Below are 14512 nucleotides of genomic sequence, written 5' to 3' on the forward strand. Positions count from 1 at the left end.
GACAAAACTGGTAGTGCATGACAGTGCATTACATGATCAAAACCAAGCCAGACCGAGACTAACTGAATGGTAGTTCATGACTCGCTAAATGCATGATATGATGCAGACATAATGGATGAATATAGAAACTGTATGATGTTCACACACACATACACACACACACAGATGTTCTCTCTCTCTCTCACACACACACACACACACACACACACGATATTCCAAGTGCATGACGAAACAAACCCCCACTAACCAAAGTTTCTGCCGGGTGTGGTCTGCATGGCGTGGTGGGGTGCCAGGGGAGGGAACATTTGGCACAGAACACGGCACTGCAGGCCTGACAGGAGGCTGACTGGGGACCCTCGTGTTTACTGGTGCTCAACTGTACAATGGTCTCACATCCAGGCATCGGACACCACACACGAAGGGGGTCACAGTCTACCTCTGCAAAGATGAGAATTACGGTATTATATTATTTTCACTCTTAACCTGACCTAATATTGTCCTCTCTCTATCGTGAATGCAGAGTTAAAACCAGAGATGAACACCACAAAGGATGTTTAGCCTATCTCTGCAAGAAGAGGATTACGGTATTATATTCTTTTCATTTTTAACCTGGGCTAAAATTGCCCTCTCTCTCTATCTTGAATGCTTAGTTATAACATTATTGTGGTAGCGGGACACCTGTGAAAGTATCAATCGCTATACTGCCTGAAAGTTAAGTTGTAAGTACCAGAAACAGTACCGAGAATGAAAGGACACACTTACATACACAGACTGATAGAGATGAGAACGAAGTAGATGGCAGAGATCAAGCTGAAAGAGGGATAGACAGACTGATACAAGGAGAGACAGAGACACAGATAAGGACGATGATGGTCAGAGAGTTCAAGCTCAAAGAAAGACAGAATGATAACTGGAGAGACAGAGATACAGATAAGGTGGTAGAGCTAGGTTCGAGGAGACAGAAAGACAAGGGGGGAGGGGGAAATAGCCAAGACAGAAAAATTACACAGGTCAACAGTCACTCCTTACCCAGATTGGTCTTAAACTTGAGGTGCAGATGACAAGAGTTCGAGAGACAAAGTGACAGGGAGAGACAGACATACAGATAAAGATGGTGGCAGGGGTTAAGCTAGAGGAGACAGACAGACTGAGGGGGAAATAACCAAGACAGAAAAATGCACAGGTAAACAGTCACTCCTTACCCAAATTGGTCTTAAATTTGAGGTGTAGGTGATAGAGTTCGGGCCCCGCTAAAGACTGCAGCTCCTCCAGTGAGAGTTCGCCCTGACAGTCACAGTTGGCGTCTGGGCATTGAATACTATAGTCACCCTCGCGAATTTTGATGCCCACGTACACCGCCATGCACTGTGGCGGCACGAGAAAGAGGAAGGGGTTAGGGGTACGTGTGTGAGAAAGAGGAGGGGGGTTGAGTACGTATGTGAGAAAGAGAGGAGGGGGGTTGGGTACGTATGTGAGAAAGAGGAGGGGGTTGAGTACGTATGTGAGAGAAGAGGGGAGTTGGGTACGTATGTGAGAAAGAGAGGAGGGGGGTTAGGGGTACGTGTGTGAGAAAGAGGAGGGGGGTTGAGTACGTATGTGAGAAAGAGAGGAGGGGGGTTGGGTACGTATGTGAGAAAGAGGAGGGGGTTGAGTACGTATGTGAGAGAAGAGGGGAGTTCGGTACGTATGTGAGAAAGAGAGAAGGGGGGTTAGGTACGTATGTGAGAAAGAGAGAAGGGGGGTTAGGTACGTATGTGAGAAAGAGAGGAGGGAGGTTGGGTACGTATGTGAGAAAGAGGAGGGGGGTTGGGTACGTATGTGAGAAAGAGGAGGGGGGTTGGGTACGTATGTGAGAAAGAGGAGGGGGGTTGGGCACGTATGTGAGAAAGAGAGAAGGGGGGTTGGGTACGTATGTGAGAAAGAGAGAAGGGGGGTTGGGTACGTATGTGAGAAAGAGAGAAGGGGGGTTGGGTACGTATGTGAGAAAGAGAGAAGGGGGGTTGGGTACGTATGTGAGAAAGAGAGAAGGGGGGTTGGGTACGTATGTGAGAAAGAGAGAAGGGGGGTTGGGTACGTATGTGAGAAAGAGAGAAGGGGGGTTGGGTACGTATGTGAGAATGAGAGAAGGGGGGTTGGGTACGTATGTGAGAATGAGAGAAGGGGGGTTGGGTACGTATGTGAGAAAGAGAGAAGGGGGGTTGGGTACGTATGTGAGAAAGAGAGAAGGGGGGTTGGGTAAGTATGTGAGAATGAGAGAAGGGGGGTTGGGTACGTATGTGAGAAAGAGAGAAGGGGGGTTGGGTACGTATTTGAGAAAGAGAGAAGGGGGGTTGGGTACGTATGTGAGAAAGAGAGAAGGGGGGTTGGGTACGTATGTGAGAAAGAGAAAAGGGGGTTGGGTACGTATGTGAGAAAGAGAGAATGGGGGTTGTGTACGTATGTGAGAAAGAGAGAAGGGGGTTGGGTACGTATGTGAGAAAGAGAGAAGGGGGGTTGGGTACGTATGTGAGAATGAGAGAAGGGGGGTTGGGTACGTATGTGAGAATGAGAGAAGGGGGGTTGGGTACGTATGTGAGAAAGAGAGAAGGGGGGTTGGGTACGTATGTGAGAAAGAGAAGGGGGGTTGGGTACGTATGTGAGAAAGAGAGAAGGGGGGTTGGGTACGTATGTGAGAAAGAGAGAAGGGGGGTTGGGTAAGTATGTGAGAATGAGAGAAGGGGGGTTGGGTACGTATGTGAGAAAGAGAGAAGGGGGGTTGGGTACGTATGTGGGGAAAATGAAAGTAAAAATTAAGTAAATACACAAACTTAATAAATAAAACAGGCAGTGATAAACCACCTCTGGACTAACTTACATGATTACTGAGGCGAGATAGGCACTGTTGGAGCTTATATCTTTCGGCCGTAACTTATATATTTCTGCCCTAACTTACATATTTCTGAATTAACTTAAATATAACTGGTCTAACTTACATATTTCTGGCCTAACTTAAATATTTCTTCCATATTTCAGGGGTAACTTACATATTTGCAGAAGCGGCATAGGCACTGTTGGAGTTGGTACATTTCCTTGATGGACACGTCAGAGAGACACAGCTTACAGAATACCGTGTCTTGGCCCGCCCTGGAGACAACAGATGCAGTGGAGGCGCAGCGGGAACATCCACCACCCTCCCCCTCCACCACACTGGTCTCCCTCTGCCCTCGACGTAGCTCAGAGGCCGTCGAGGGTGACCTGAAGGAAGGATTTAAACACACACGTCTAAGCCTGAGTTGTTTTTATGTTTACTTGTGTTCGAGTGTGTGTTTGTCTGCACTCGCACTGTCACCAAACTGCGCAACATGACAGGATCTTTTAACACCTCTAAAGTTATGTTGCTGTTTTTATGTCTGCTTTGTGTATGTGTTTGTCTCCACTAATACAGCTTCTAAACACTGTATTTGTGTTTGTCTTTACTCACACAACTACCGAACATAATCAAATGGGTGAATACTCAGTGAAAAAACAAAAGAATGTGTGACAGTAGTAAATGTTATGGCTACCCTCCTGTTTTGTCTTTTTCTTTCCTTCCTTCCTTCCTTCATTTACATATTTTAGGGGGACTGGAAACGAAAGCCTTCCAGGGTGACACCAAGAAACCCCCCCCCTCCTCCCTACCCCTCAAAAGAAAGGCGGTGGGCTAAGGGAGAAGAACATCAACCTGCAGTCCACCGGGTTCACGCTTTGATAACCCCAAAACAACAACACTCTCTCACACACACACACACACACCTGGTAAGTCCGGGCAGCTTGGCAGAGGTGAAGACAGCCGACTTGGAAGGTGACATACGACGCAGAAAGTCCAGCTTACTGCCCTTGCGATCCCTGGCGAGGCGTGTCTGAGGCGCCCCCGCGGAGGACAGTGCCAGTACGGTGTGGCACTTACGCAGAAGGGGCTCCGGGGACGTGGCTTCACCGTACTGGGCGAGGCTGCGGGCTGATTCGTCTCGCGGTAACTCCCTTCGTCCACGGCCGCTGCCCCCAGACCGGAAGAGTGATTTCATTCGCGGCATGATGAGCTGCGACTGTAGGCGGGATGGTTGCCTGAATCAGTACACATTCCTTGTTTATCCATTTATCATCAATCTATTTATTATCATTCTTTAGGAGACTTTATAACACCTATTTAATTTAGTAACGATCGGGATATTTCAGGATTCAAACTCCTCTCTCTCTTCGAACACTCCGATTTCTCAAAACAAATAAAAAAGTCTGAGTTTTGCCTCAACAAATAATTAAGTTCATGGCGGCGAAAGAGTTACCTAAGCAATTTGTATAATAAAGCTTAGTATTCTTATGACTTACTTATACCTTGTTAACAGAGACACAGATTACAATAAAATACAAGAGAAGTTTTTCGTGTACACAGAAGTAAAATGGCAGGCTAAGGAGGGGCGCTAGAAAGATCCCCCCCCCCCAATCTCTCTCTCTCTCTCTCTCTCTCTCTCTCTCTCTCTCTCTCTCTCTCAACTAACCTGTGACTTGTTCAGCCGACGTGATGGGTTGAAGAGTTTGATGGCGGTGGGGGAAGTAACGCCACGACTAAAAGTTGCTACGCTGCTCACAGGCCGCACCCGTGTCTGTGCCGGCGTCTGCGTCTGCTGGAGGGGAGCAGGGGGGCTGGGAGACGTGGGCTGGGGATTCTGGGACTGTGGCTGGGGCTGGGACGGGGCTGTGGGTCGGGCTGTGGGCGTAGGTGCAATGGGGGAGACTTGGGCTACCTGTCGATTTAGGACTACCACTGGGGGCAAGGTAGGGGAGGGCTTGGGGGGGTCTGGCGGGGGTCTAGGCGGTGCGGGGGCTGGGGTAAGGGGGCTGCATGCACCGTATGGCCGTGGTTGGGCTGCACGGGCTAAGAGGGCAGCCCAACGCGTCTCCTGTACCTGGTCTGGGGGGAATGAGTTGCGGTTGTTGTTGTGGTTGCGGCGGTGGCGGTGTGGGCGGGGGAGGGGGTGGTGGCGGGGTGAAGGGGAGGTGGCGGGGGAGGGGGTGGTGGTGGTGGCGGGGGACGGGGGGCACGGCAGAAGCAAGGGGATGGTGCTCATGGTGAAGGCACCACCTCTACAACACCACACCCCTGAAAACAACAAAATAAAGACATCAACATCTGCACCGTCATCCTATAAATGTGTCAATTAAAACAAAGAAATTTTGGCACATTACCTCAATAATTAGTTTCACACACACACACACACACACACACTACAAAACATTAACATTAACATCAGCATCGTCATCCTTACTCTTACTAAGTGTACCTCAAAAAAACAAACAAATATTTACACACTTCCTCATTTATTAAACACACACACACACACACACACACACACACACACACACACACACACACACACACACACACACACACACAAACGTCACCACAAACAACACACTACCACATACCACCAAACACCAAACACCACAATAGCCTCAAATACTGCCTACGGGGAGGTCAGCAACACATCTAAGGCACTCACTGACTATGCAAACGGCGACGCAGCGCAAACCACCTCAATATTAAAGCCGCTCTCCCAATCACAATACACACATCTGGCCGCAACAGACAGGCTTTCTCAGTAACACGTGCGGATTTGAGTTCCTGTGGGGTTGCTATAGTCTTTTCACTCTAACTTGGCTTAAAATGGCTTGACTGCTGAGATGTGACAATAGATTAACACTGGGATACGATGCTAGTCACGAAGAAGTGCTGTGAGAAGGATGTAGAGCCGACCCCCGCGTCTCTCCGAACGTGCTAGTCACCCAAAGCGACTGAGAGAGAGAGAGAGAGAGAGAGAGAGAGAGAGAGACTAACAAAAAGTCGTATGGAAGGGGTTAATTATGACCCTAACAATCATCACCATCATTATCATCACCATCATCATCATCACCACCATCATCATCATCATTCTTACCATTATCTTTATCATCATCATCATTATCATCATCACCATCATCTTTATCATCATCACCACCACCACCTTCATCATCCTCACCAACACCATCACCATCATCACCTTTTTCAGCACCACTAAATGAGATATCAGTATGACAATCGTACATACCCTACACCACAGCAGCTATCTATCTATCTATCTATCAATCTATCTATATACACAATCATATACCTACCGTGCATCTATATACCTATCTATCTATCTAGTTTTTATCTATCCAACAGTCTATCTCGGAACACAGCCACACATATACCCAATGTGTATTTATCCCCACCTATCTACCGTTAATCTATTCATCAATCTATCTACCATATATCTATCAATTTACACACAATATACAACCGTGCATCTATTTCCCTATCTATCTACTTATGGTATATCTATCTACATATCTATCTATTTAACGTATCTATCTATCTGTCTATCAAACCGGGGTGAGAACGACTAAACCTACTCCAATTTATCTATCGTGTTTCTACCTACCTATCTATCTATTTATCTATCCGGGGAGTGAACGACCACAAACCTACCCCACACACTAAATCAGTATGCAACGGAGCAAGGGTGAGGCGGGGTGAGGCGGACCATGCACCCTGCGTACCCTATCCTGCCTACCAAACAGTCACGATGAACACTACACTACATCTTAACTACCTTTCGCAATATCCCGTTTTTGGCAGGTCACTTTTTATCCCTTTCTACCGATTAAAATTAATTCTTCTACTTCTTCTTTTTCTTCGTCTTCTGCCCTCTTTTCGTCCCCTCTGCCTTCTTCTTCTTCTTCTGTTTTATTTCGTTTTCTTTTCCTTCTTCTTCTTCTGTTTTCTTCGTCTGCTCTTCTTCTTCTTCTTCTTCTTGTTTTTTTTTTTTTCGTCTGCTCTTCTTTCCTCTTCGTCGTCGTCGTCGTCTCCTCCTAACCTTACTCTCCCCACACCTTCCTTTTACCCTCTTAATTAGTCAGTCAGGTAACAACACCACTAAGGACATAGAAAGTAAGCCTTCTCTCTCTCTCTCTCTCTCTCTCTCTCTCTCTCTCTCTCCATCTCAACTAGCACAAACACGTCTTAGAAGATAAATGCATTGGATAGGCTAACTTTTTACTTTTTGATGATGATGATGATGATGATGATGATGATGATGATGGTGGTGGTGGTGGTGGTGATGGTAGTGATGATGATTATGATGATGACGGTGGTGGTAGGGATGATGATGATGATTATGATGATGATGATGATGATGATGACGGTGGTGGTGATGGTGGTAGTGATGAAGATGATGATGATGATGATGCTTGTCGTTTTCCTCTTGTGGACATTTAATCAGGTGTAAGCTACTTTATATAGCGTAATACTACAAGGATAGCACAAATGTAAATGAGTCACCAGATCTTAATGGAGGATTTAAGTCGATAAGTTAAATGTTACACACGTCTCTCTTTATCCTACACACACACACACACACACACACACACACACACACACACACACCGTAACCTGATTGTCAATCTTACACACACACAGCCATAACCTCATTCCGTTAACCTTACACACACACACACACACACACACACACACACACACACACAGGCTTGTTAGGTGGTGAGGGTCGGGACAGAGCTTGATGATTACACCCTGTTAAGTCGGACGTTGTAGCTATGACTGACGACATTAACGATGGCAAGGGGACATCTCTTAGTAACAGCATACGTGGGACTTAACAGTGGGTGGAGTGGGCGGAGAGTGGGTGGGGCTGGGTGGAGTAGTGGTGGAGGAGAACAGGAGTTATATAACCCAGTAAAAATAAGTTATAGGTTATGAAGTATTAGTGGAGGTTAGTAGTAGTAGTACACCCTGTGAAATAAGTCACTGGGCGCTATCCTTGTCAGTTACGTTATGGTGATCTGTTGTAGTGATGTTATTCAAGGAGAACATTTGGGTGTGCTTGTTTCTGACGTGATGGATTCTTGTTATAGTGAGGACCTTGGCATAATTATATGCATTTTAAACTAGAGATAACAGAGATCGAGAATATACCATGATGCGTGATAGAGAGAGAGAGAGAGAGAGAGAGAGAGAGAGAGAGAATAAGACAGCATAAAGCCAGACCAACGAGGGGGAGAGAGAAGGAAGGGAGAGGAGGGAAGGAGGAGGTAGAGGATGGAGGAAAGAAGGGAGGGAGGGAGGGAATGAGGAAGAAGTGAAGAGGATGGAGGAAATGTGGAATGCAAGAAGAGAGAGGAGAAGAATGGACAAGTGGAAGAGAGAGGGAGGGGAGGATATGGAAAAATGTAGGAGGAAGGAGGGAAGGGGAGAGAAGATAACGAAATTGTAGGAAAGACGGGAGGAAAGGAACAGGAGGGGGAGGGTAAAGGGAGGTTGGAGAAGGGGGAGGGGAAGGGAAGGGAGGGGAGGGGAAGGTGATAAGAGGAAGAGAGTGAGGGGAGAGATGCTTGAAGTGTGGCGTCACGTAGGAGGCAACACAGACATCACACCACAACACCCACACCACAATACACCACACCCACCCACACCCACACCACACCACAACACCCACCCACACCCACACCACACCACACCGCCCACACTCACCACTACACCCACACCCACACCACACCACCACAACACCTACACCACAATACACCACACCCACACCACCCACACTCACAACAACACCCACATTAACATCACAACACCCACACCACACCTACACCCACACCACACCACTATACAAACACCCACACCACACCACCCACACCCCACCACAATACAAACACCCACACCACACCACCCTCACCCACACTCACAACAACAATGCCATTTTTCCTGACACCACAAAAGCCAACAGTCTTCCTCTCTCACCATCATCATCACCACCACTACCACCACCACTATCACTATCACCACCACCACCACCACCACCAACAACAACAACAACAACAATTCAACAGAACCATTACCACCACTACCATCACTATCACCACCACCACCACCACCACCAACACAACACGACCACCACCATTACCATCACTATCACCACCACCACTACCAACAACAACAATACAACACCATCACCACCACCAACAACAATACAACACCACCATTACCATCACCACCACTACCATCACCACCACCACCACCACCACCATCACCACTGCCATCACTATCACCACCACCACCACCACCACCATCACTCACATTCACACCACAATGACAAGAGCAAATGCCACTCTCTCTCGTCACTATAACAACTCTCACTACCGTACCACAACATCACTTTCACCTACACTACACCATGACAAAGCAGACAACAAACAAACAAACAAACAAAGACAACAGCACGCCCCCCCACGACAAACAAACAGCAACAATCACACAACAACAACATCCTCAGCCACACCACACCCAGACGACAAAAACAACCACAATCACTACCACCAAAACCACAATCACTACCACCACCACAACAACCACAATCACTACCACAACAACAACCACAATCACTACCACCACAACAACAACCACAATCACTACCACCACAACAACAACCACAATCACTACCACCACAACAACAACCACAATCACTACCACCACAACAACAACCACAATCACTACCACCACAACAACAACCACAATCACTACCACCACAACAACAACCACAATCACTACCACCACAACAACAATCGCTACCACCATCACAACAACCACAATCACTGCCACCACCACAACCACAATCGCTACCACCATCACAACAACCACAATCACTCCACCACCACCACAACCATCATCACTACCACCAGAACAACCACAATCACTACCACAATCGCTACCACAACCACAACAATCGCTACCATCACCTCAACCACAATCGCTACACCCACAACGACCACAATCGCTACCACCACAACAACCACAATCACTACCACCACAACAACCAAATCGCTACCACCACAACAACCAAATCGCTACCACCACCCCAACCACAATCACTACCACCACAACAACAACCACAATCGCTACAACCACTGCCGCCACAATCACTACCATCACCACAACAATCGCTACCACCACCACAACCACAATCGCTACTCACAACAACCACAATCACTCCACCACCACAACAACCACAATTGCTACCATCACCACAACAGCCACAATCGCTACCATCACCACAATTACTACCACCATCACAATAACCACAATCGCTACCATCACCACAACCATCATCACTACCACCAGAACAACCACAATCACTACCACCACCACCACAACCACAAACGCTGCCACCACAACCACAATCGGTACCACCACAACAACCACAATCGCTACCACCACAACAACAACCACAATCGCTACCACCACAACAACCACTACAACCACCATCACAACAACCACAATTACTACCACAACAACACTCATACTGCCAGCAACTACTACAATTCTCACCACAACCATAACCACAAACATTCACCATACAACCACAACTACCAACATTCACCATAAAACCATACCCACGACTACCAATATCCACCAGGCAACCACAATCCAAGCTACCACACAACCAAAACAACAACCACCGCCCAATACACCCCTACCACCATCCACCCACTCTTTCAGGCGAGGTGGAGATCAAGGATGCGTGGAGAGGGGGAGGGGAAGAGGGGTGACTGAGAACGAAGGGGGAAAGATGAGAGTGGGGGAGGGTAAGATGGGCAGGAGGGAAAAGGGATGAGAGGGATGAACATGAGAGGGAATGAAGAGATGAGAGAGAGGGATGGAAGGGAGGACAGGAAGGAGTGAGAGGAATGGAGATGAAGGGAAGGGAGAAATGGAAGAGAGGAAAGGGAGGAAAGAAGGATGACTACGAGATGACTGATGAGTTGAACAAGGTATGTGATGTAAGGGAAGGAGTGAGCAAGGGGAGAGGAGAGAGGCGACAGGGAGAGGGAGAAGAGAGGGAGAGGAGAGAAGGAAGAAAGCAGAAGACAAAGGGGTGAGAACATGGAGGTGAATGACAGGCCAAGATTTGAGTCTACACCGTGAGTTACGAGAAGGAAGGAAGGGAGGTGTGAACGAAGGAGTGAGAGGGAGGGAAGAGGGTGGGAGGGAGGGTGATGGGAGAGGGTGGGGTGGGGAGAGAGAGAGAGGGGGAGGAGGAAGGTAAGATGGAGGTGGAGAGGGGTAAGAGAAAGATAAACAAACACTGTCTACAATCACCACCTTCCGCGTCTCCGTCAGTGCCTTGAGTCGTCCTGCCCTCCAAACACCCCGCAGACTTTACCTGTTTGGACGGATGGGGTGAGGGGTGAAAAAACTGGGGGCGGGGGGGGTGAGAGGAGGGGCGTGGGGTGATACACGTGTGTTTGTAAATGCGCAACAGATTCAGAGTAGACCAGGCTTCCTCCCTCCTCTGACGTCACACAACAACATTCAAATCCTGCGCACTTCACTTCCTCATCGACTTTTACTGCGCATTCCACCAAATTCCCTTATTTAAAAAAAAAAAAAAAAAAAAAAAAAAAAAAAAAACTTGTCTTCCACGTGTGTGTGTGTGTGTGTGTGTGTGTGTGTGTGTGTGTGTGTACTCTTACGACCAGTTCCTTATTTCTTATTTTTACCTTGACAGTTACCTGCATGTGGTGTACGGCTAATTAGGTTTGTAATTCAGATCCGCTATTACACCTACCACCACCACCACATCAACCACAGGCTTATTATGTTAACCACTATCAGCATAACGATTCTACCACACTTACCACCACGGCTATGAACTACCATCAATACACCTACCACCCCCACCACCACCACCAACCACAACACCACCACCACCAACCACTACAACCACAACACCACCATCACACCAACCACCACTACAACCATCACCATACCTGCGAACCACCACTACAACCACACTTCACACGGGTGCAACAACAATCGTAACTTAATGCACTACACCTATTCTACACACCTGTCATTACACCCTATTTACCATCATCACCATCTATCTCTTCGCTGGTACCAAACATTTATGAGATTATACACACTCTGTTCCTGAAAAAGTAATCATCATCATCATCACCATCATCATCACTAACATAACAATACTTCTGGTTCCTCTATAATCCTGACCTTCATCACACCACCTAGCTATATTGTCATCATCATCACAACACCTCACATTTCACAGGCTTCCTAAACACACACACACACACACACACACACACACACACACACACACACACACACACACACACACACCAAATCCTACCACAACACACCTCACCACACACACACACACACACACACACACACACACACACACACACACACACAAGGTCGAGTCGTCAGTTCAGTTTTTGTTTGATGACGTCATGGGTCCAAGTGACGTCATCAACGTCACATCCTACTCTACGTGATTCTCTCGCTCTCTCTCTCTCTCTCTCTCTGTTACGTCAAAAATCCATGCCGATGCCTTGGAAACTCTCTCTCTCTCTCTCTCTCTCTCTCTCACACACACACACACACACACACACACACACACACACACACTCTCACTCACTCCTTCCGTCCGTCTGTCTGTCTGTCACTCCTCTCATTAACCTACGTCCTGGTTCAAAAGTTTTCGCCCATTTTCATGTCCCCTGTGGCTATATAAGGTACTGAACGAAAAATTGTGGAGATAGATAGCAATATGAAATCCACAGCAGAAAAAGAAAAAAAAAAAAAGGAATGGACACTCTTACTGCTACTACTACTACTATTAGATTATTATTATTATTATTATTATTATTAAAGCGAGAAATAAAGCAAATAGGGTCCTAGGATTTATTTCGAGAAGCGTGAGCAATAGATCATCAAAAGTAATACTGCAACTTTATCTAGCATTAGTAAGGCCACATTTAGACTACGCAGTACAATTTTGGTGTCCTTACTATAGAATGGATATTAATTCGTTAGAAAATGTACAGAGAAGAATGACAAAAATGATACATGACGTCCGGAACCTGTCATATGAAGACAGACTGAAAAGACTAAGTCTGCATTCGCTAGAGAGGCGTAGAGTAAGGGGAGACTTAATTGAGGTGTTTAAGTGGATGAATGGTATAAATAAGGGAGATACTGGCAAGGTACTTAAAGTGAGCATACAGGATAGAACTAGAAATAATGATTTCAAACTAGAAAAATTCCGTTTCAATAAGGAAATAGGCAGAAATTGGTTTGGTAATAGAGTAGTAGACGAATGGAATAAGCTACCTAGTAAAGTAGTTGCTGCCTCTTCCATGAGAGTTTCAAGCATAGGCTAGATAAGCATATGACAAATAAGGGGTGGATATAGAAAAAAAAAAATCTTATAACCAATAGTAATTCATAATTTTTCCTTCTCAGGTTACACTATGATAGTCTCTATTCTCCTTTCACACTTTCCTATAAAATGTCCACGTCAGTTTTTCTATACTGCGTGGTGTTCCTTCTGACTTTTTCCTGCCGGCTTCAGCTGGAGGGTTTGGAGGGCGGGGGAGAGCCTTCTTCGTTGCTACTCTTATCTCATTCTTGTAGTTCAGTTACTCTTCTAGGAGCTGCCTAACATGGGCCAACCGGCCTACTGCAGTTATCCTCTCTTCTTATGTTATTATTTAGGTGATTGTTATTGTTATTATTACTATTTTACTACTACCACTACTACTGCTACTACTATTACTACTACTACTACCACTACTATTACTACTACTACCACTATTACTACTACTACTACTATTACTGCTACTACTACTGTTACTAGTACTACTACTACTGGTAGGGGGTTTGTTGAAGTTTTTGTGGTGACTGTAGATAATTACGGCCATAGTAGCCTACGCCTCTCCCACTTTCACTTCCTCTCTCTCTCTCTCTCTCTCTCTCTCTCTCTCTCTCTCTCTCTCTCAATTTGGTCACTGCGTACAACCTGACCTTAAGCCCTTCTTCCCTAATTAGAGAGAGAGAGGAAGGAGGGAGTAAACAAGGCAGATCTCTCTCTCTCTCTCTCTCTCTCTCTCTCTCTCTCTCTCTCTCTCTCTCTCTCTCTCTCTCAGCACACACACCACTCACCCCACGATGCCTTCCTAACAAACACAAGACAAACAAATAAAGAGTAAACAAATCTACTACTACTACTACTGCTACTACAACTACCATCACCAGCACTAAAATAATAATAATAATAATAATAATTTCTTTTCGCAGATTCGTTCGTTCTTTCGTTTATAAAGGCTCCAACATGTTTGCATGCGACGGCCTTGGTCACCCATTGGCAGATCTCCACGCTGCTCGATCTCTAGCAACCTCTCTCTTGGTCACACTGAACAACATATCCCAGGTCTTTTTCGGTCTGCCTCTTGCCACTCTACTCTCAGCGTTCATTTCTCCGCACCCAGTTGTCACCCTCCATCCTCTCTTTATGCCCAAACCATCTCAGTCTACCCCTTCTCATCACAACACCAATATATTCAACTCTCATCCTTGCTCCCAGCTCTTTATTTGCTGTCC

The 14512-nt window shown here is 46.4% G+C and overlaps 1 protein-coding gene across 2 annotated transcripts in view; it reads right to left on the reverse strand.

Moving 5' to 3' along the window:
* Positions 1 to 14512, reverse strand: part of LOC145396880 (uncharacterized) — a 70482-nt gene that overhangs the window by 8658 nt on the left and 47312 nt on the right. For both annotated transcript variants that reach the window (XM_080270168.1, XM_080270169.1), the window contains exons 2-6: positions 4515 to 5116; positions 3772 to 4064; positions 3024 to 3234; positions 1203 to 1365; positions 248 to 438 (exon numbers count right to left, since the gene is read on the reverse strand). In XM_080270168.1, coding sequence (XP_080126294.1) covers positions 248 to 438; positions 1203 to 1365; positions 3024 to 3234; positions 3772 to 4064; positions 4515 to 5084 — 1428 coding nt within the window. In that variant the 5' untranslated portion in view covers positions 5085 to 5116. The remainder of the gene's footprint in view (positions 1 to 247; positions 439 to 1202; positions 1366 to 3023; positions 3235 to 3771; positions 4065 to 4514; positions 5117 to 14512) is intronic.

This window comes from Coenobita brevimanus, chromosome 39 (genome assembly GCF_032717465.1).
Source record: "Coenobita brevimanus isolate Jiangsu-jjx chromosome 39, ASM3271746v2, whole genome shotgun sequence".
In the NCBI taxonomy this organism is placed as follows: Eukaryota; Metazoa; Arthropoda; class Malacostraca; order Decapoda; family Coenobitidae; genus Coenobita; species Coenobita brevimanus.